We start from the raw sequence: 21,981 nt of genomic DNA on the forward strand, positions 1-21,981 counted from the left end.
GAAAGGGCCTGCAGAAGATCCTAAACCCATTTTACCATGTGTACTGTTTATTCTCAACAAACTGCCCAGTGGCCCCGATGCTATCATTCCCCCATGCTCTGTGTTCTTAAGTCACCACCCTCCAATGGAGACTTATTGCTGCCACTTCTGGTTTCCCCATGAAGCTTTCTCAGAGTGAAGTAACATGATTTTTCCCAAATCCGCCTTTTTTGTTTGTTTGAGATGGAGTCTCACTCTGCCGTCCAGGCTGGAGTCCAGTGGTGCAATCTTGGCTCACTGCAACCTCTGCCTCCCGGGTTCAAGTGATTCTCCTACCTCAGTCTCCCGAGTAGCTGGGATTACAGGTATCTGCCACCTAGTTAAATTTTGTATCTTTAGTAGAGATGGGGTTTCACCATGTTTCCCAGGCTGGTCTCAAACTCCTGACCTCAGGTGATCCGCCTGCCTTGGCCTCCCAAAGTGCTGGGATTACAGGCGTGAGCCACCATGCCCAGCCCCATATCTGCCTTTTTCTAAACATAAAATTCCAATTCTCCCATTAACAGTAGATACTCACATATAAGCTTCTGCATTCTAAGGGACTCTGTTTCTGCCTAGTGGACCACTGTAACTTAATCGATTGATTTAGAAACAAAAGCTGTTCTGCTTGTGCTCAAGAATTTTAAAAACCACCAGATCAATAAATAACCCACAAAAATATTCTTAAAGAATAGATTCTAATGTTTAAAATGTAGCAAAATCTTTTTGAGGAGGATGAAAGGACAGGTAGTCCGAACTGAAACCCTATCAGAGGCAGGTACTGGCAGCACTGTCTTGGTCATGTGTGCACACAGATGCTCCTATGGTATGCTGCTTTCTGCCTCCTTCCATCAGCTCTAAGAAACGTACTCAGGTTTCTGAGTGTCCCGTCTCTCCTCTAACTGCATGATAGGTTTGTTTTCTCTAACTCCTAGGTTTTGCCATGTTGGAAATGTATCTAAGTTTCTGTCTCAGATATTTTCTAAACTCTATTTCCATTTTTTTAAACAGTAAATTCTGACTAAATGACCTTAATTCCAATCCAGTGCAGAAATGCAAGTCTTTGCTGTAACAAACTTCGAGGCTCCCAAGCAAAAGATGGATTTAACCAGTAACTCTTCCAGAATCAACTTGTAGTTTCTCCAACATCAGTATTAATAAATCATTCGGTGCAGTGATGGTGATGGATGGTTTTTCTTTCACTGTCTGTCCACATAGCTCCGCAGCACTGTAATAGGATTATTTCAAGTTCCAAAGCCTATTTAAGTGCGACACCTACACAAGTACTTTAATTCACTAGAATTTGTGATTTCAAAAGCTGTTTGGTGACCCTAGAGTTGCCAAGGTCAGCAAATAAAAATATAGGATGCCTAATTTTGAATTTCAAATAGTAATTTTTAGTATATGCAATATTTGAGACATAGGCACTCTAAAAAATTAATTATCTGAAATCCAAATTTAACTGGGCATCCTACATTTCATCTGGCAATCCAATCTAAAAAAAGGTTCCTAAGAATCTATTACCTATAACGATAAAGAGATCACTTCCTGCTGTGCATGAGACCAGAGCCATTTTACAACAGAAGGCAGGTGAAGCAACATATCCTAAAAAAGATTCAGTCATTAAATTGTCACAGAATCTTAAAATGTCTCTATGAGTAGGGAGGCTATTTTTGAAACAATTCAGTATCAGTGAGGGTTTGGTCCAAGTTTTCTGGGCAATGGGCTCTTGGTTTTATGACTCCTAGCAGATCCACGAGTATGAGAGTAAAATGTATCTGTCCCATCAAATAGGAAGTGGCGAATGGGCTGCATAGACAATAAAGAAAAATAGCACATACTGGCAGGGTAAAATGAAAAAGAGAACATTTCATTTACTTTTCTCATCCTCTAATAACGGTGTCCAAGCTACCCAACCTGTGATCCTGATCCACAACACAGTAAGAACTTTCTTTAAAATGAAGCTTTTATACATAGCTATCCACATATATACAAGCAGCTCTTAAGGCCAGATAATTTAATTCCAAATTTTAGAGCCATGGAAGCTCTACAGATCATACGGAGTTTCAACCAGTGATTAAATCTGAGGTAACAGCATCTGGAGGCTCAGCCTTAGCACTGAGGGGAGTTGGAGGGAAAAATTAAGCCAAAATCTTCACGTTCTGAAAATAATAGTGGCAAAACACAACACTCCTGGACTGTGGGAAATAAAATTGAGAGGGACATGATTAGAAGGAAACCTCTAGAATTCTACTAATTCCAGGTTCTTCAAATTGGTACAACTGGTGACAATCTCAGAGTCACCAGTCATCGCATCAAAGTTTGATAGAGAAGGAAGACCCACAGGAGCAGCCTTGCTGTGCTTGAGGATTGTTCAACACTTGAAATGAGCTTCGGATCAGTTCTTGGCTGAAGTCCACCTGGGCCCCTTTCACGAAGGCCAAGCTATCAGAGTCAACCACCACTCTTGCCCCACCCTGTTCAAATACCCTGAAAAGACAGGAGGAAAGCATTAACGAGTATCACAAACACAAAAAAGACACCCCCTGAGCCCAGAGGTGCACACCCTCTGTTTTCTAAAGTACAGAGGGAGCTTCCCGATTACCTTTAACACGTGCTGATTTTCTTTTAGGCAAAAATGATTCAATGGAATAAATACTGCGAAAAGTGTAGGGACTTAAGCCTGGAAACTAATCCGGCCTGACTTTCTACCGACTACCCAATGGACCTGGGCAGGCCAATTTTGCTCCTATAACTTAGTTATTTTGATTCAGGACAACAAACCTTCACGGCATCCTCACTGTGAGACGGGCGGTGTTAACCATCCCAAGTAAACCCTTTAAATTTGGAATAAAAGTGCACCTTAAACTATACACACTTTTATCCCTCCTGTACCTCCTTTGGGAACCCATCCCTTCCTCCTTGCCTGTCGTCGGGGTTGATAACTGTATCCAGTGAAAATTTGTATTGGAATCCGGAGCATCCACCTCCTTCCACCTGCAGCCTGAGGAACTCTGACCCCTCGGTGATTTCCAGAAGCCTCTGAAATGCAGGAAGGGGATCAGGAATAGCGGGCAACGGGAGTTAAAGGGCTGAGTGAAGAGCAGTTCCCGCTGCTCCCGCCAATCGCCTGGGTACCGCCGCCCCGCGACCGGCCTTCTACCTGGACGCAGCTGTCCGTGAGGCGGATCTGCCCTTCGCCGGCCTCGGGGCTGGAGGACGACGCTTCCCGACGCGCCTGGAGTCCCAGGGAGGCCGCGAGGAGCCTGCGCGCAAGGGAGGGTAAGCCCGGGGGCAGAAGGGGCACCTGACAACCCTTGACCTGGAGCGCCTCACGCTAAACCTGGTGACCCCCACCTGGACGGCCTCCCACCAAACCCTCACCTCCCCCACAGGCCTTGGTTTCCCATTTGTCCTAGAGGCGCAGAACCAAACACCCTTTCCAGGTGCCTTTCTAGTCTTGATACCTGCCCCTCGGCCAGGGAGTGACCGCTCTCTGCGTCGCGGCCGTTAGGGACAACCCCCGGGCGGCAGCCATCTTCCTCCACAAGCTCCGCCCCGCGCGTCTCCCCCGTTTCTCACCCGGAGCCTCGGGAGGCGGGGAGAACGAACAGGAGGCCGGGCCCTCACGGAGGCCCCGCCCCCAACATACCTATTGGGTAGTGAGGGAGGAGAAGGTGCCTGATTGGCTAGAAATGCTCCCGACGGCAGCCGCGGGGACGCACCCATGAAGCCGGGGAGGTGCTCTAAAGGGAAGGAACGGGGCGAGGAGGAGTGAGGTGGGGCGAGGAGGAGTGAGGTGGGGCGGGGCGGAGGTGGGTCTGGGCGGGTCAGGCCTCTGAGGGGACGGCATGGGCGGAGACTGCAGGCTTCTGGGCCCGAGAGGGCTGGAGTTGGCTCCCGGGGCCGGGGGCGGGGCGCGGGCGGGCCTCGGCCGTGGTTACTGGTGACAGGTCGCCTGACTGGGCTCCTCCCCGGGCCCGCCCCCACAGGTTTGTCTTGTGACCGCGGGCGGCCGCCGCTTCTTTCCAGAGATTGGAACTTCGTTATCCGCGATGCGTTTCCTGGCCGCTACATTCCTGCTCCTGGCGCTCAGCACCGCCGCCCAGGCCGAACCCGTGCAGTTCAAGGACTGCGGTGAGCCCCAGGCCCGCCCAAGGTTCCCGCGCCCTCTGCGGAAGCCCCCGCCGGATCCCCGCGCTGAGACCCCCGGGGCTGGGCTGGGCGGATCCCTCGGGCGGCCAGGCTGAGCCTTGGACCCTAACTGGAGTGGTCTGGGTCGGGGAGAAGGCGCCGGCCTCCAGGAAACCCGATCGCACACAACTTTGTCTTTTTCTTAGAACGCATGTTTTGGGGTTCCTGGGAACTCCAGGAGGTGGGCCTTTTACTGAAGTTTCCTAAAGTTTGTAGGGCTGACAATAGAAGGGCTGTATCCAGCGCTGGTGGAGGGGTGGAGCACAGAACTTGTTTTTTTTTATGCTTCGTATCTTGGAATCCCGCCCTCCCCCTTCCAGCTCCCTTTGCTTTTCTTTTAATTTCCTTTTTGCTGACAAGTCAAAAGTCAATTCCCCTTTTTCATCATTTATTGTTACAAATAGGACTTCCTTTGGGCTTTGGTATCTTGTGATTCTTAATCAGTTTTTTCTTGTATAAATCTCACTGTGTCTCTAACCACAGCTTGTGACACATAACTCCCTCTCGCCGCTGTGGTTGCAACTTTTGTTGGAAAATACAACAGGTGGTGGAAATTCTGAGTGCCTTCATTGAGTCGAGTCTATAGAATTGTCGGAACAGAACTCGAGCAAATTTGTTCAGAGGTGGAGGTAGAGGGCTACAACTGTCAATGAAAGAGGCATGAAACTGATTTTGTAAGATCTGTGAGTGGAAAGGAAGCACGGAGATCGTATAATCAATCATTGAATTCCAGGGATGTTGGGTAGCCTACCTAAAGTCACGCAGCAGAATGGGGAACTAGAGTTAAGTGTAACCGCCCAATGGGTTCACCTTGCCCACTGCCTAGACAGCGGATTTATCAAGATGGGATTTGCAATGGCGAAAAGAGTATTTCACGCAGAGCTGGCTGTGCGGGAGACCGGGGTTTTATTGTTACTCAAATCAGTCTCCCAGCATTCAGATCTGGGTTTTATTGTTACTCAAATCAGTCTCCAGCACTCGGGGATCAGAGTTTTTAAGGATAATTTGGCTGGTATGGGCTCGGAAAGTGGGGAGTGCTGATTGGTCAGATTGAAGATAAAATCATAGGGGGTCGAAGTGAGTTCTTGCTGACCTCTGGGTGGTGTCATTTGCTGCATCGGAATGCAGGATCTGCAGAATATCTCAAGCTACTGACCTTAGGTTTTACAATAGTGATATTATTACCATGAGCAATTTGGGGAGGTTCAGACTCTTGCAGCGTGGCCCCTAAACTGTGATATCTAAACTCGTAGCTGATTTGTTAGTCCTACAAAGGCAGACTGCTCCCCAGGCAAGAAGGGGTTTTTCAGGAAAGGGCTATTATCCATTTCGTTTCAGAGTTTCAGAACTGTAAATTCCTCTCCAAGACTAGTTCAGCCTACACCCAGGAATGAACAGTTTAGAGGTTAGAAGGAAGATGGGATAGGTGAGTTCTCATCTCTTTCACTGACGTAATTGCCTAAGGATTTTTGCAAGGGTGGTTTCATAAGTGTGCTGCTTTACATCCGTGACCAGGTAATAGTAACTGCTCAATGAAATGTGTTGAAAACATAGATGGAATACTTTTTCCCCTATGTCATAAAAATTCATGTTGACAAAAGCAAAGTTGAGGATTAGGGGACAGGATTGATTAAGGATTAGACTGCTGGCTGATTAACACTTAAATGCTATTCCATTGATTTAGGAGACTGGCACTTGAAAGCTATTATTGCTTCAAATTACTGCCTTTCCCTCCATTAAACTTAGTAGCCTGCGTTTGGATGAAGACACTATTAATTTTAATAATTCATTCCAGCCAGGCATGGTGGCTCACGCCTGTAATCCCAGCACTTTGGGAGGCCGAGGCGGACAGATCATGAGGTCAAGAGATCGAGACCATCCTGGCCAACATGATGAAACCCCATCTCTACTAAAAATACAAAAATTAGCTGGGTGTGGTAGCGTGCACCTGTAGTCCCAGCTACTCGGGAGGCTGAGGCAGGAGAATCGCTTGAACCCGGGAGGTGGAGGTTCCAGTGAGCCAAGATGATGCCACTGCACTCCAGCCTGGCGACAGAGCGAGACTCTGTCTCAATAAAATAAAATAAAATAACTCATTCCATCCTCACAAGCTGTCTTACAGATGAGGAAAGTTAAGCACATAGAGTAACTTGCCCAAGATCTCACACCCAGTAAGTGGTAGGAAACAGTGGGTCTTTGTGAGCCACTTTGGGTTTCCAAAAAAAAGAAGGGAAATAAATCCAGAAATTATTCTACTCATTTGAAAAAGCAGGAGTATGTGGGGAAAAGAAAGATATCAGACCGTTACTGTGTCTATATAGAAAGAAGTAGACATAAGAGACTCCATCTTGTTTTGTATTTGAGATGCTGTTAATCTGTGACCCTACCCCCAACTTTGTCCTTGCAAGAGACATGTGCTGTGGTGACTCAAGGTTTAAAGAATTTTGGGCTGTGCAGGGTGTGGTTTGTTAAAAAGGTGCCTGAAGGCAGCTTGCTGGTTAAAAGTTATCACCATTCTCTTAATCTCAAGTACCCAGGGACACGTACACTGCCAAAGGTCGCAGGGACCTCTGCCTAGGAAAGCTAGGTATTGTCCAAGGTTTCTCCTCATGTGATAGTCTGAAATATGGCCTCATGGGAAGGGAAAGACCTGATCGTCCCCTAGCCTGACACTCGTGAAGGGTCTGTGCTGAGGAGGACTAGTATAAGAGGAAAGAAGGCCTCTTGGCAGTTGAGATAGAGAAAAGCATCTGTCTCCTGCCCGTCCCTGGGCAATGGAACATCTCAGTGTAAAATCCACGTTCTGTTTAGTGAGAAAGGAGAAAACCGCCTTAGGGCGAAAGGTGGGGCTTGCTAGCGCAATGCTGCTCTTTATGCACTAAAAAGGTTTATAGAGATGTTTACATATGCATATCAAGGCACAGCACTTTTCCTTAAACTTATGTCACAGAGATCTTTATTCACATGTCTTACTGCTGACCTTCTCCGTGTCTCATTTCTTTTCTCAAGTCTCTTTCCACCTAACAAGAAACGCCCACAGGTGTAGAGTGGCAGGCCACCCCTTCAGGAGTACACCTATGGGAAGAAGTTTTTAAAGGGAAGAAGGGTTTCAGTTACAGATTTTTAATTTACTTTTGAATTGGGAAATATCATATAAAGACTTCAGTGCCCACATCAAAAGGTTTGTGTTCCACTCTACACCCACCTTGCCTGGCGTGGAATTTCCTCAAGTGAGAAAGGGGGCCAAGCAAACTAGTTTTGTAATGTTTGCTGGTTAGAACTGAGGAGTTTCTTCTATTGGTACTGGACGTCTGAGAACCTCTTGTCATCAGAAAACTGGATGAAAGAGCTATAAGTACTACCCTTTACTTACTTCCTACTAGATTATGTGACTCAGCCTTGAAAGAAGCAGGTGGAAGCTGGACACTGAAAGTCGTAACATTAACATTGATTTTCAATAGACTGTTGATTGAAGTTCAGGATTTTTTTTCCCCCTATTCACCGAAAATGGGTTGGAGTGGAAGAGAGTGCTTCTCAAACTGCTTCGGATACTTAATAATGTGTGCAGTTTGAGAACTTGGCTATGATGGAGAAGCAAGCTGAGGGGTAAAGGACTGCAAGGTACTATTTACCAACCTAACTGGAGCAGTGTTGGTCAATGTGATGATAGAGTTAAAGAGACTGTTCCACCCAAGGGCAGGTACAGGCAGCAAAGAACATCTACTTAGATTTCTCAGTTCATATCATACTTTTATAGTTTTGAGCTAATCTGGTGACTGACTGCATAGCAGATAATGTACTCTCAACCTGCAGTTTGCCTCTGTCTTCATGCATTCTACTTTTGAGACAGAAAGAGTCCATCCTATTGGCTAGAAACATAATTTCTATCCATGAAGTATATTTGAGGTGAGAGGCCCAGCTTTTCTGTCAGAAGGGAACTTGCTAACATACCCAGGAGCAGCTATTCTAGATTAAACTCATGAACTAAATCCAGATATGATAATAGTAAATATATGTATCACTATGTTCCAAACACTTACCTAAGATCTGTATTTGTGTTAGCTTAGCTACTCTATTATCCCTAGAGAGGTTAAGTATCTTGCCTTGAGGCTATACAGTGAGTAGCAGAGATAGTGAGATTTCAAACCCAGGCATCAGAGTCTGCCTCTCAGCAATGATGGCTGAATGGCAGAACTTAACTTACCCTGTTACAGGCACCATTACCAGGCAGTTCACTTGCATGCCCTCCCATTCAACTGCCAAGTCTCTGGGGCAGGAGGAAATGCAATTTTTAAAGACTTTATTTAAATCTTTTTTGGTCAAGCATTTATTGTATACAAGTACTTTTGTCCTTGGTTAGACTGAGATTAAAATACACACACACACACACACACATACACTCTTATTTTAAGAACACAGGTTCCCAAAATTGAGTATACATCTGTGGATTGCAGATGTGTGCTTAAAATCAGTTTTTGAAACTACTTAGAAACAACATGGGCAAGTCAGATGCATCCTATTTCTTTTTTTAAACTTTTTAATTTTGAAAAACTTCTATTTGTTTTGAGGATTTCCAGGGATAAATCCTATATCTGACTCTTTCTATTACCTTCTTATGTCTCACCCTTATGTTTTCAACATATGCAGTATTTGCAAGTGTATCATTCCCAGCAGCTATATAGACCTAGGCCAAGTTAATATTTCAGAGGAAATGAAACCCAGACTCAGGTAGCAGTATTCTTCTTTAATGCAGCTGGCACTTCTGCCATCTTGGCTGTGTGAGTCAGTGCTATTTGGAGTTAAGTTTAACTTGTGCCTAAGCTTGTATTGAAACGATAAAGACCTTAACCTCTGTACTCCTCTTCATCCCCTTGATTCTTGGAAAAAATCCAGATCTTAACAACCTTAGTCAAGATTTAAGGTACTTCATGTTGTTTTTGGAGCCAAAATATTTCATAACTCATAAGTGGGCCTTAAAGAACAGGACTAAATCATTGAAGAAACTGCAGAAGTGCAGTGAAAATGGTACAGTTCCCAATTCAGAAGTGGGAGGTGGTTCCTCTCTTAAGGGTCATTCCTAGTTCAGAGATGGTAGGTGGTTCTTCTGTTTAGGGTCACTCCTCTGTTCAGTGTTAAGTAGTAGTTCCTCTTAAATTCCATAGTCAGCTTACTTGGAAGTGAGTAGGCTTCTGGAATCAGTCTTATTTTATTTTATTTTTTGAGATGGAGTCTTGCTCTGTCGCCCAGGCTGGAGTGCAATGGCACAATCTCGACTCACTGCAACCTCCGCCTCCCAGGTTCAAGCGATTCTCCTGCCTCAGCCTCCTGAGTAGCTGGGACTACAGGGGCACACCACCACACCTGGTTAATTTTTGTATTTTTATTAGAGATGAGGTTTCACTGTTGGTCAGGCTGGTCTCGAACTCCTAACCTTGTGATCCTCCTGCCTCGGCCTCCCAAAGTGCTGGGATTACAGGCATGAGCCACCATGCCCAGCCTTGAATTAGCCTAATTTTAAAAGTCAAGACTGATATTCTGATACTTTTTAATGTTTTACCTATACCTTTAATAGTTAGTACTGCTTGTTTCTCTAGGAAGTCAAGTTGGGGTGAAAGAATGAAGGGATTCCAAGAAGACAAAATACTGGGCAAAGGATTTACCAGGAGTTTAGGAGAAAGGGTACAAAATGTGGATAGAAGGTACTTCATCACTGAAAATCACATAGGATATAGGGGTTGAACCTCTACGATAGAAAGAGAATCATGGTGAGGGGCAAAGAGGTGATGCTGAATTAAGAAACCTGAAAAGTTGAGTTTGAGCTGGACCTTCATCCAGAGTCCTCAAGTAGTTATCAGATGCGAATTTCCTTGGGGTGTCCTTCCATTCGTCACCATGGCTACATATTTAAAGCTTCCTTCAGGTTCCGGTGACAAGGGCTTCCAAGTCACGTACACCCATTGAGTCTTGAATCTGCCCCTTCCAGGCAATGTGACCTTGGACAAGTCTCAGTAATCTTTGCTCTTCTGGTTTCTAACCCCTAAACCAAGGATGATAAATCCCATTGTTGTGAGATGTTTTCTTTAGATGCCTCTGCTTTCCTTCATCCTTGCTACTCAAGGTACAATTTCCATAGGGTCCAAAAATGAATGATTCAGGAACTAAAAACTCTTTAAACCAGATTCAAGAAAGGTTCAGTCTGTTCTGGAATCTGGCAGACTTTCCAAGCAATAATAACAGACTTCCTCAATCAGTGTTTGTTCATGTAGAACTTGGGGTAGAAAGATGGTGTAATTCATTTCTGATCTTCCTCCTTGGAGTTTCAGGCTCTACATTTGCTTTCTAGCTGTTTCTGCATAAAGTACCATTTTGGCTGTGTGCGGTGGCTCATGCCTGTAATCCCAGGACTTTGGGAGGCCAAAGTGGGCAAATTGCTTGAGCCCAGGAGTTTGAGACCAGCCTGGGCAACATGGTGAAACCCTTTCTCTACAAAACACAAAAATTAGCCGGGTGTGGTGGTGCATCCTATTGTTCCAGCTACTCAGGAGGATGAGGTAGGAGGATCACTTGAGCCTGGGAAGGTTGAGGCTGCAGTGAGCTGAGATCATGCCATTGCATCCAGCCTGGGTGACAGAGTGAGACCCTGTCTCAAAAAAAGAACAAAAAAACAAACCAAACCAAAAAAAAAAAAAAAAAAAAAAAAATAGTCAGAGCACGGTGGCTCACACCTGTAATCCCAGCACTTTGGGAGGCCAAGGCAGGCTTATCACGAGGTCAGGAGATCAAGACCATCCTGGCCAACATGGTGATACCCCCGTCTCTACTAAAATACAAAAAATTATCCAGGCCTGGTGGCACATGCCTGTAGTCCCAGCTGCTCAGGAGGCTGAGGCAGGGAATGGTTTGAACCCGGGGGGCAGAGGGTACAGTGAGCTGAGATTGTGCCACTGCATTCCAGTCTGGCGACAGAGCAAGACTCCATCTCAAAAAAAAGAAAAAAAATGCAGTTTTTCCTGTAGTGAACAACTTTCATCAAATGTACTTGCTAATCTATATGCTAGAAAAAGAAAGGGAAAATAAGAATATTTTAATCCAAAGGAAGGTTGAAGCAAACCTCTTCAAGGTTTAAGTTTAAACTGTGACCCTTACCATTCTGAATGCAAGACAAGACTCTAGGAAAGTTTGGAATTTCGCTGATTGAAGTTTAATCCCTTTGCTATGATCATTTATGGATATGGTCTTGATATTATTTAGTTTGACAAATATTAACTTTCTCTTGGTCAAAAAACCAACTAGTTTCTTATCATCTGAATTAGAGGCTATGATTTTATCTGCAAGGTGAATCAAGATTCTGACTTCTAACTGGGCATTATTCTTAAAGATTCCATCCTGGGAAACAGTCCGAGGAGAATGAGTTGACCCTAAATGGGAGAGCAGAGCACCTTCCCATTAGGTGGTGGGCAGCCTAACTGGCTTATTTCTCCTCTTCTCCTATTCCAATTCATTTTTCTTTTGCAGGTTCTGTGGATGGAGTTATAAAGGAAGTGAATGTGAGCCCGTGCCCCACCCAGCCCTGCCAACTGAGCAAAGGACAGTCTTACAGCGTCAATGTCACCTTTACCAGCAGTGCGTAAAAGTGGCTCTTACCTCAAATTTATGTTAAAGCATAACGTAAATATCAGGTGTTGGAATGAGCATGGGAATGGAGGGGAGGGAATTGGCAGTCATGAATTTTATGACTCCTTTTGCACCTTGTGCAAAGCTAGGGTTCACTGTGCCCTTGGACACCCTTCTCATGCAAGGTCCATGGCTCCTAGACTCCCTTTAAGCAAACAGGGAGATGTCCATGTGTTCACAGGTTAGAGAAGACAGCTTGACTTTTCTTGTCCTGTCTTGGCCCATATTGCATCGCAGGCTTTGATGGGAATGTCAGCTGTGTTTAGCTACAGACTGCAGAGTATTAGTATGGACCCCAATTCTTCAAGCTTCGGAACTCCTCCAAAGTGTTATTTTAAGCAGTAATGCCTTTCAGCTATTAAGTCTACATCCCACCTGAAAATAAAGGTGCAACTAATACTTAATAGCCTCCTTAAGATTTAGGGAACCCACTGGGAACCCAAGAAACAGCCAAGAAATCTGAGCTTTCTTCTCCAATAATATTCCAGAAATGTCATTGGAACTTGTTGCTTTCTTATACCACATCACATTGAGATTTTTAAGAATCTAGACAAATTAAAATCTTTTATTGCTAAGCAGGGTATGTTCCTTGAATCCCTTCCTCATTTTCTATCCTGTGAAGCTAGACTAGACAGTCTAATAAGTAACCTCAAAGTTCCTGTCATCTTTTGTTCATAAGCCTGAAGACAGCTCTAAGTACTAGCTCCCTGTCTCCTCTCTGGACTATACCCTGGCCTCTCTATTGCTCCAAACCTAAAAAAAAAAAGCCTTCTGAACAAGTCGTCCCCAACCCAGACAGAAAGAAACAGAACCAATTTTCTGGGTCTCTAAAATACCGTAATAACTCATAAGTCTGATTGCCCTAATTTTGTAATAACTTTATTCCTCCTGGCTAGCTTGTGATGTGGAGGGTAAAGTTTATCAAAAATGCATGTCTTTCTAATCTTACCCAATTTCTTTCCCTTTTTTTTTTTTTAGACAGAGTCTTGCTCTGTCACCCAGGCTGGAGTGCAGTGGTGCGATCTTGGCGCACTGCAACCTCCGCCTCCTGGGCTCAAGCGATTCTCCTGCCTCAGCCTCCTGAGTAGCTGGGAGGACAGGTGTGCGCCACCACGCCCGGCTAATTTTTGTATTTTTAGTAGAGACAGGGTTTCTCCATGTTGGCCAGGCTGGTCTCAAACTCCTGACCTCAGATGATCCACCTGCCTCAGCCTCCCAAAGTGCTGGGATTACAGGTGTGAGCTACCGTGATCCAGCCTAATCTTACCCCACTAAAGGGTTACCTCTTTCACTGTTGTTACAGACCATGACATTTAAGACACACAATATACTTGGACAGAAGCTGATATAAATGCAAACAGAAAGTTTACTGCCAAAAATCAGTTGCCTCGTTAGATAAGGTTATTTATCTAGGTATCTCTGATTCTCCTAAGAAACTATGAAGGGCCATGAAGAGCGAGGTTAAGAGCAAAGAAAACTTCTGCTGATTGCTTTTGTTTTGCATAATTATGTTTGGAGTGAATGCTTGCACCGTGCTAGTACCAAGCACCACTGCCAAGAGAAATAGACCCTAGGAATGCTGTTACTTGGGATTATTTCTGAATTTTTGATTTAGAGTTTGAAAATAGGTTGTTTTCTTCACCATCTGATTCTCTTTTTTCCTCTTAGATATTCAGTCTAAAAGCAGCAAGGCCGTGGTGCATGGCATCCTGATGGGCGTCCCAGTTCCCTTTCCCATTCCTGAGCCTGATGGTTGTAAAAGTGGAATTAACTGTCCCATCCAAAAAGACAAGACCTATAGCTACCTGAATAAACTACCAGTGAAAAGCGAATATCCCTCTGTAAGTGATACCATTATTGAGGACATGGGAGGCCTTGAGACTGGATTAGAGTTCTGAGGGCAGCGGGCAAGAAGCAGAGACGCGGGTAAAGGGCCCTTTATCTCTATGATGAAGAAGCGGAAGCCTGAGGGAAAGGAGATAGGTGGGAGTGTTAGGCATCAGGAGGTAGGGCAAATCTTTTTCTCTGTGTCTCTTCATTCTTTCACTATGACCTGATGGTTAGTCTGGACCTAATGATGCCATTTGTTTTTTAATGTACTAAAATTTAATCATACATAAAAGCTGTAATTTAATCTGACAGTAAAACACAAGAAGCAATATTAAAGTTGGTTTAGTACATTGTATATTTTAGCTTTGAAAGCCATAGAAATCAGTTATCCCAGTGTTTTTCCTATAAAAGACCCATTTTTTTCCAAAGCATTATGTACAATTTTAATTAGAATATAATGACAGAGGATATTCAATAATTTTTAAAATACAAAATGAAGTCAATGACTCAAAAAGTTATCTACTGCAATGAGGTAAATGGGACATTTCATAATCAATATCATTACAAAGTATGATGGTTCAACTTTTTAGTGCTTCATAGGGAGGAATCATGATAAAAAGGTCAATATGAAATCATTTGATTATAGTAGCAATATCTAACATTTGAAATGCATCCATGGTCTTTTGTATAATCATATTGGAGTCAAGTATATTTTCACATCTGTTATGTCTTATTTTCCAAGAGATATACACAGAGCAATTTTTTTCTCCAGGGAACTTGTGCAAACCAATATAAGATCTAAATTCTTCACATAATGTATAAAACAGGAGAAGCCTCTTCAGATTTATTTTTTGAAGTCTGGAATGCTGGCACTTTCCAATTAGGCAATAGTTCTTCATTCTTGTAACCTAGCTAAGAGCTGCTGCTGACTATGGGCCTAGAGTAGCAGGCATGATTTCTTTTTAGGCCTTTTCTTTTCCAATGGTGTTTTTCTATTTATCTGTCTGACCAGGTCATAAAGTATTTCATTAACATTGACCTTTGACTTTGCAGAATATTCTAAAATGGCACAGTTCCATCACTGTCATGCTCAATTCTGTCCCTGTTCTTTGCCAACTACTCACTCATCTTCCAGATCACATTTATTGCCAACCAAAATCATTGGAACATCTTCTGTGTCCTTAACCAGTAAAATCTGTTCCCTCAGGTCCTGTAAGTCAAACGTGGACTGAATATACTAGTGCAAAACCTTGGCCATTCTTCATATACAAATCCCTCATTGCTGTAAATTGCCCTATCCCTGCAGTATCTAGGATTTTAAGCATACACTGTTGGCAATCAACTTCAACTTGCTTTCTGTAGGAATCTTCTATCATTGGGTCATATTTTTCAATAAAAATTCCCTGAACAAACTGAACCATCAGAGCAGACCTCCCAACACCTCCTGAACCAAGGACCACTAACTTGTACTCACCCATGATGTGATCTGTTTAAATACTGACGACTCCCCTAGTCCAGCACCTTGTCCTCCCTCCTCCCTCCTCCCTCCTCCCTCCTCCCAGCTGTGGCTCCTGCTTCAGCTCCACATGGCAATGGCTGATGCCATTTTTATATACAATATTTCACTTGGTTCTCATGACCATCCTATGTAGAGGTGGTCTTATCTCTATTTTACAGCTGAAGAAATTTGAGCCTCTGAAGTTATGCAATATGAACAGAGTTCACTCCACTAAGAAGTAGTACAGCCCAGGTTTCTAGCTGGGTCTTATAACTCCAAAGCCTGTGCAATATTAAAAGATTTTAGCCAAGTACCAAATAGTTAAAGATCCAAGTTGTCTTAACATTGTCATGAGAAAATCCTGCTTTATCCATTAATCTCTTAACAAAACAAGAGAGTAGTAGTTTGTTAGCTTCATAGCAGAGAGGTAGCTTTTTCCACTCTCCTTTCTCCCCTCCAATCCCCCCCTTCACCTCCGACCCATCCCTGCTGCACCTACCTCTTTTTCTACCAAGCACTCGTAAGGTAGATCCTGCTGCAGTGGACTTGCATTAAAGATCTGTATCTTGATAAGAATGGAGGAAATGGAGGGATGGCCTTTTTCCATGAAGAAAAAGAGCCGCATTTCTTGAAAGGAAATCAAGTAGAACTCAGGAGCAATATCTGGCCATTTATTTTCTAGGAAAGGTAAGTAATTAAAGAACATTCTAAAGAGACTCAAATATAGGGTGTCTGTGCTTAAGGGCTATTGGAGACCCTAGAGGTCAGGGACAGATTAGTAGATGAATTTGCAGAGTATCCATATAACCATGGGCATGTTTGAACCTCAGTTACGTATGCAGTGACTAGTCAGAGCCTGATACATAGTAGGTACTTAATATATGGTAGTTATTGTCTGTTAAATGAGTTACATTTAATTTGAAAAATAGCTCAAACTGTTTAAGCACTAAATGAAGCAGTAGTTAATGTATACTAGTCTGGAAAAACTCACAAAGCAAGTTTCAAGAACCTAAATATCATTTCCACTCACATGTTCCATTGCAAAGAAACATTAGAGTACAAAAGAGAGGTAGTAACAAGTGACAAGTAAGCCAATGTCCATATAAGAAAGGACCTGCAAAGTGTGAGTGAGTTATTAAGAATTGGAAGGGACTGCTCACATGATATGAGTGTAACAAGTCAAGGCAGGGATTTCTGATGAAGTACATTATTAGAAAGCAGATTAAGGGCGTTAACTGAAAGTATATTGCTACAAAAGGTTGTCATCCTTGAAATTATTCATACAGCTACAGACTTCTCTGGGCCATCCTTTGCACTTTGACATTTCCATTTCTAGCTAACAAGAATGTTTCCTTATACTTAAGAATCTAATTTTTTTTTTACTCTCTGCTCTTCATGGTTACATTGAGAAAAAGCTGGATCAGATTGCCAAATACATGAGAAATTGCTTAAATGTGAAATTATTCATGTAAGCCTTCATGTGTTAGTCCATTTGCATTGTTATAAAGGAATACCTAAGACTGGGTAACTTGAAAAGAGGTTTGATCAGCTCACGGTTCGGCAAGCTGTACATGAAGCATAGTGCCAGCACCTGCTTCTGATGAGGCTTCAGGAAGCTTACTGTTATGACAGAAGGCAAAGGGGAGCCAGCGTGTCACATGGCCAGCACAGGAGCAAGAAAGAGAAGGGGGAGGTCCCAGACTCTGTTAAACAGCCAGATCTCGTGTGAAATCAGTGAGAACTCACTCATCACCAAGGGCATGGTGCTAAGCCATTCATGAGGGATCTTTCTCCATGATCTAATACCTCTGCTAGGCCCACCTCCAACATTGGAGGTCACATTTCAACATGAAATTTCAAAGGGACAAATAACCAAACCATATCACTTCATTTATGTGCCATTGATCTAAGAGAGAAAAGAATGCTTTAGAAATTACATTTGATAAATTAACCAAGTTAGTATGTGGTGCTGCTAGCATCAAATCACAAGTATAACTTAGTTCACTCTCTTAAGGCCATAAACTGTGCCCACATGCTAAGCAGCCCTCGTGATTTAAGAAAAAAAGTAAAAAAGGATGAGTTCGAGTCCTTTGTAGGGACATGGATGCAGCTGGAAACCATCATTCTCAGCAAACTATCGCAAGAACAGGAAACCAAATACCTCATGTTCTCACTCATAGGTGGGAATTGAACAATGAGATCACTTGGACACAAGAAGGGGAGCATCACACACTGGGTCCTATTGTGGGGAGGGGGCGGGGGGAGGGATAGCATTAGAGATATACCTAATGTAAATGACGAGTTAATGGGTGCAGCACACCAACATGGCACATGTATACATATGTAACAAACCTGCATGTTGTGCACATGTACCCTAGAACTTAAAGTATAATAAAAGAAGAAAAAAAAGAAAAAAGTATGAGGAGTTAGGAAGTTTGCTACTGTACCTCCAGGATTCATAGTTAAGCCAATTATGGATAGAGGTCAGGTCCTATTTCGTTTTTCTCAGTTATTTTTCTCTTTCTCCAGATAAAATTGGTGGTGGAGTGGCAACTTCAAGATGACAAAAACCAAAGTCTCTTCTGCTGGGAAATCCCAGTACAGATCGTAAGTCTGTTTGGGGGTGAGAGGGCATGGGTGGAGGGAAGAAAGAAGTGGAGGAGAAATCAGACTGAAACTAAATCAGTGCCATAAGATAAAAGGAATTTCAAGACTGCTGTTTTATGCCTCTCAACCTCTAAAAGCATCTAAGGACCTATTTCCTGAGAACTCAGAACTGTTGCCTTTGTAATATCCTTTGTAAAAAAAAGGTCGAAGGAAAGGAGAGAGAGTGAGACTGTAGGGACTGATTTAACTGTCTTCATTGGTTTTTTTTTCTGTTGGAATAAGGAAGGTCCAGCCAGACAGGACCTGAAGGAGGTTGCTTAGGAATGTCTGATAACTTGCCCTAGGGTTATTGCCCTCACAGTGGACGAAAGGTTCCAAACCACTTCCACTGAGCTGGGACATTACATCCACAGGTTTCTCATCTCTAAGTGCCTCATTGAGTTCGGTGCATCTGGCCAACGAGTCTGCTGACTCTTGACAGCGCCTCCAGCTCTGCTGCTTCAACAACAGTGACTTGCTCTCCAATGGTATCCAGTGATTCGTTGAAGAGGAGGTGCTCTGTGGCAGAAACTCAGCTCCGGGTGGCTGGTTCTCAGTGGTTGTCTCATGTCTCTTTTTCTTTCTTAGGTGGTTTTCATTAAATGCAGACTTGGTTAGCAGAGGTTTAATTTTTTTTTAGCAATATTAACTTGTGGCCTCTTTCTACACCTGGAAATGTACCCTTGAATAAATAAAAACTCGTTTGTCTTGTCTTCTGCATGTGGGCTGTGGTCTCCTCCTGCTCCTTTCAGAGTACATTCTGCTAAAACCATGGCAGGCAGACCTCCAGTTCCATGGTCCCAGAGTGCGCTGAAGACATGACTTTTTCAGAAACTCTTTTTCCTCCTTTTTGTCCAGTAAGACCATATCTATTTTATATAAAATGCCTTTGTTTTGCTTTGTTTGACACAATCTTATACCACCAAGCATGCTTGAAAGAAGCAGTGAAAGTAGAAATCACCTAGTTGAATAATAATGCCTGAAAGGTTGAAGGAACTGAATTTGGTGGGGAGGGCAGGTAGGGGTTAGGGATTACAGGTTAGGATGAGGCATGGTGATCTTTTGGGAACCCTCTGCCGTGAAGAAAGCCTAGAAACTTAAAAATGAAATGTGAAGTTGTAGCAAGTAGTGGCGAAATTAATTAAATCTTGGAGTTTCCTACTCTTAAAGTACAAGTATAATCATGGGCATATATTTTGCCACCTGCCACCTATTTTGAGTCAGTATACTAGCAGTCAGCTCTCAGGTGGCACAGGGATTACAACCCCATTCACAGTTGAGTTGAGTAACATGGACCTCAGGTCATCCATTGTTAGGGCAAAAGGAGGGAACATTCATACCAAGTGCTTGTGGGCAAGTAATTGATTTGATCCAGTTCTTTTCATCCCACTAATTTCACTAGACCCTTGGATTTCTTTGGCCTGTGAGTTTCCCAGGAAAACCACCAGGGGACAGTGATGGATCAGGAATACAGTTATCAACAGCCAAGCTTTCCTAGTTAATGCCAGGAGCCTGTCAACCAGTGTACTTTTTACCTAAGATCTTTTGTGTATCCTGTCACATTGAGTCTAGAGCAACAGTCCACCCTGTCTCCCATACCAGACTCTAGATGTATCAGAATTGTGTGAATTCCTGAGGCCATTAACTGTTGTGCGGGTCTCTGGCTTCAGACTGCCTATGGTTGAATCCTGGTACCACCAATTAACAGGACTACCAGTGTGATCTTGAAATCACTTCATCACTCTGTGTATCAGTTTCCTTATTTGTTAAATAGGACTAATAATAACAGGGCTGTGAAGACTAAATGAGATGAGGCATGTAAAACACTTAGAGTGACCCTGGCTATAGTATATACTCTCTAAATGTTAACTGTCACTCTAGGAAACAGACTTTGTTCTTTGTCTAGAAATAGCAGGAGAATCAGGTTCAGTCTGAGATGTGATGATGTCTCCTCAGAAGGACGAGGCAAAGCTCAATTCTCATGTGTCCACTGTCTCCCTATTCCCGGAAGATTTCTTATGCCATTTAGCTCCTTTGAAGCTAACAACTACCTGCCCTGCATACTCCTCTGCCCTTGTGTTAAAAGAAGACAGGACTCACAATAGCGTGCAAAATGAGTACTTGCCTCTAGCTAGGAACAGTGCCTACTTCAGGGAGAATTGATTTTGATACAGCTGACTAGTTGAGTGTTAAACTATTTTGGAAATAATTTACATATCTAAGTCCTAAAATATTTTTTTCTTTCCTCCACTTATTCTTCAAATTTGAAACAATGTTTTAATACTGTATATCTTTCATTGTTTATACCTTGCATTCTTTGTGAAAATTTGTTCTTAGGGACAAAAAAAAAATCTTATTCTTTTTATGTGTAAAGCAGGAATAGAGAGATAATACATAAACAGATACATATTATAATCTGTGGTATTAAAATTTGATGAGGTGTTCAATTAGGATTAAAAGGTCCACTAAAGCTCCTGTAAGGAGTGATAATGAAAAGGGTGGGGAAGCACTAAAGACAAAGAGTATAAGTAGATATTTCGGAAATCAAAATTAAAAAGTATTTTGGCTAGTTTATACCCTTCCATCAGAGCAAAAGGGGAATACAACAGCTTGTGACTGTTTGCCAGCCATCGCAAGGCTACATGAAGCCTGCAGCCGTGAGCTAGGTAAGGCTCCCGTGGGGGGATTAGTTTGAAAGGTCGTCTTCTACAGACAGTTCACAGACGCCCCCCTGAGTCATTAAAACATTGAGAAGCACTGAATCTGCGGTATATCAAAAAGGTCATCCTCTTTCCAATGACAGTTTCATGCTTTTCTAGTTCACGGAGCAGGCCTTGGAGGCTCAGACCCAGCTCTTACATGAATTCCAGGACAGATAAATCCCAGATTCTAATTGTTATAATAATGAGGGGCACCCCTGCTTATAGAATAAAGGGAACCCAACACCTCATATCTGCAGTTTGGGAGAAGGTTAAATGTGAAGACTGGTATTCAAATCTTCATACTAATAAAAAGCAACAAGCATGGAGTAATTTTAAATCCTGCATGTTTGGTTTTTAAATCTTAGTTGACTTTTTTTAAAAGGAACAGAGTGATTTTTTTTTTTTTTTTTTAACACAAAAACTTTCAGAAAAGAAACAGAGTGATCTTGATTATGCTTTGGAAAGGTTGATAAAAACAGCTTGTTCTCTGAGAACACCCTCCAGACATAGGAAGAGTGGCTTGAAATAGGTGAGGTCAACTAAGAGAAAATGATCTGCGATCAGCCATTCACTTCAGATAATCCAAAAAGCAATGGTTAAATAGGTTGGTACAAGGACAGGGTCACAGTACATAAGAAAAGCATTAGCACAGAAAAAGGAGTTGTGTAAGAAAGTGGCCAAGGTGAGAGTCACATTAAACAAGTGTTTTTCCCAAGGAAGAGACAGAACAGGAAACAGAGGTTGGCGTATGCCTTATTTAAAGGCCTGGGACACTCAGGTGAGGGTGTGTGTGTGTTGGGAATGGGGTTGTGGGGAGACAGGGTTGAGTGACCCAAAGTAGAAAGTGGCTCTGGATCTCCACAGATGTTGCCTGAAAGTCTTTGAGGGATTTGAGTCATTTTGGGTGGTTGTGTCTTTTTCTCTGAAGAGAATTCCTCAGCCTATCCCTAGATTCTAAACTGAATCCGATTCACTTACAGCTGTCAGTTGACTAGCAACTAAATGGTCTGGGTGTTGGTTGCCATGGAAACAGCTAAAAGGCCCATTGCTATGGGAACCTACCAGGCTCTCCAAACCAGGGGTTTGGTTCCTAAAAAGGAGTGGAGGGGAGAGTGGAGCCCAGGAGATGGCCTGCATAGGTGGCTCGAGGGTCCTGGAAGAGGGTGGCAATATGGGTGGTGGATCCAGCCAGCTCCTCTCGACTGGGGCAGAAGAACAGTGACCTCTTCTACTTTCTGCAGGTGTTCCCTTGCCTGTTCTCTGCTCGCTGCCCAATGCTAGCCACAGAGCACAGGTGTTTGCAGTTCCAAATGGAGACTAAGAGCCTGAGATTCTGGAGCAGACGTGGCATGTCAGTGCGAGTCCCCTCACCTGCAGGGGCTTGGAGAAGGACAGCTCCCTTCTGGCAGGCCCTCCTCC

The 21,981-nt window shown here is 43.3% G+C and overlaps 2 protein-coding genes and 1 pseudogene across 7 annotated transcripts; 1 reads left to right on the top strand and 2 right to left on the bottom strand.

The window, feature by feature from the left end:
* Positions 1-1,867: 1,867 nt before the first annotated feature.
* Positions 1,868-3,639, bottom strand: LOC105495794 (iron-sulfur cluster assembly 2). Its single transcript, XM_011765582.2, has 4 exons — positions 3,486-3,639; positions 3,182-3,284; positions 2,945-3,060; positions 1,868-2,508 (listed from the first exon to the last, which is right to left on the bottom strand). Exons 1-4 carry the CDS (start codon positions 3,554-3,556, stop codon positions 2,334-2,336), a joined length of 465 nt encoding a protein of 154 aa, XP_011763884.1. The 5' UTR covers positions 3,557-3,639; the 3' UTR covers positions 1,868-2,333.
* LOC105495796 (NPC intracellular cholesterol transporter 2) lies at positions 3,284-18,580 on the top strand. 6 transcript variants are annotated; one of them, XM_011765584.2, is made up of 6 exons: positions 3,674-3,797; positions 4,011-4,155; positions 11,728-11,835; positions 13,555-13,727; positions 17,744-17,821; positions 18,235-18,580. In XM_011765584.2, exons 2-6 carry the CDS (start codon positions 4,074-4,076, stop codon positions 18,247-18,249), a joined length of 456 nt encoding a protein of 151 aa, XP_011763886.1. In that variant the 5' UTR covers positions 3,674-3,797; positions 4,011-4,073; the 3' UTR covers positions 18,250-18,580. The 6 variants fall into 6 exon arrangements, with proteins under 6 accessions (XP_070955950.1, XP_070955949.1, XP_070955947.1 ...); XM_071099849.1 differs by lacking the exons at positions 3,674-3,797; positions 18,235-18,580 and adding an exon at positions 3,284-3,300 and having other exon boundaries at positions 17,744-17,923; XM_071099848.1 differs by lacking the exons at positions 3,674-3,797; positions 18,235-18,580 and adding an exon at positions 3,448-3,464 and having other exon boundaries at positions 17,744-17,923.
* LOC105495795 (ras-related protein Rap-1A pseudogene) lies at positions 14,654-15,194 on the bottom strand (annotated as a pseudogene).
* Positions 18,581-21,981: the final 3,401 nt, after the last annotated feature.

The sequence above is a fragment of the Macaca nemestrina genome, chromosome 7 (genome assembly GCF_043159975.1).
Source record: "Macaca nemestrina isolate mMacNem1 chromosome 7, mMacNem.hap1, whole genome shotgun sequence".
In the NCBI taxonomy this organism is placed as follows: Eukaryota; Metazoa; Chordata; class Mammalia; order Primates; family Cercopithecidae; genus Macaca; species Macaca nemestrina.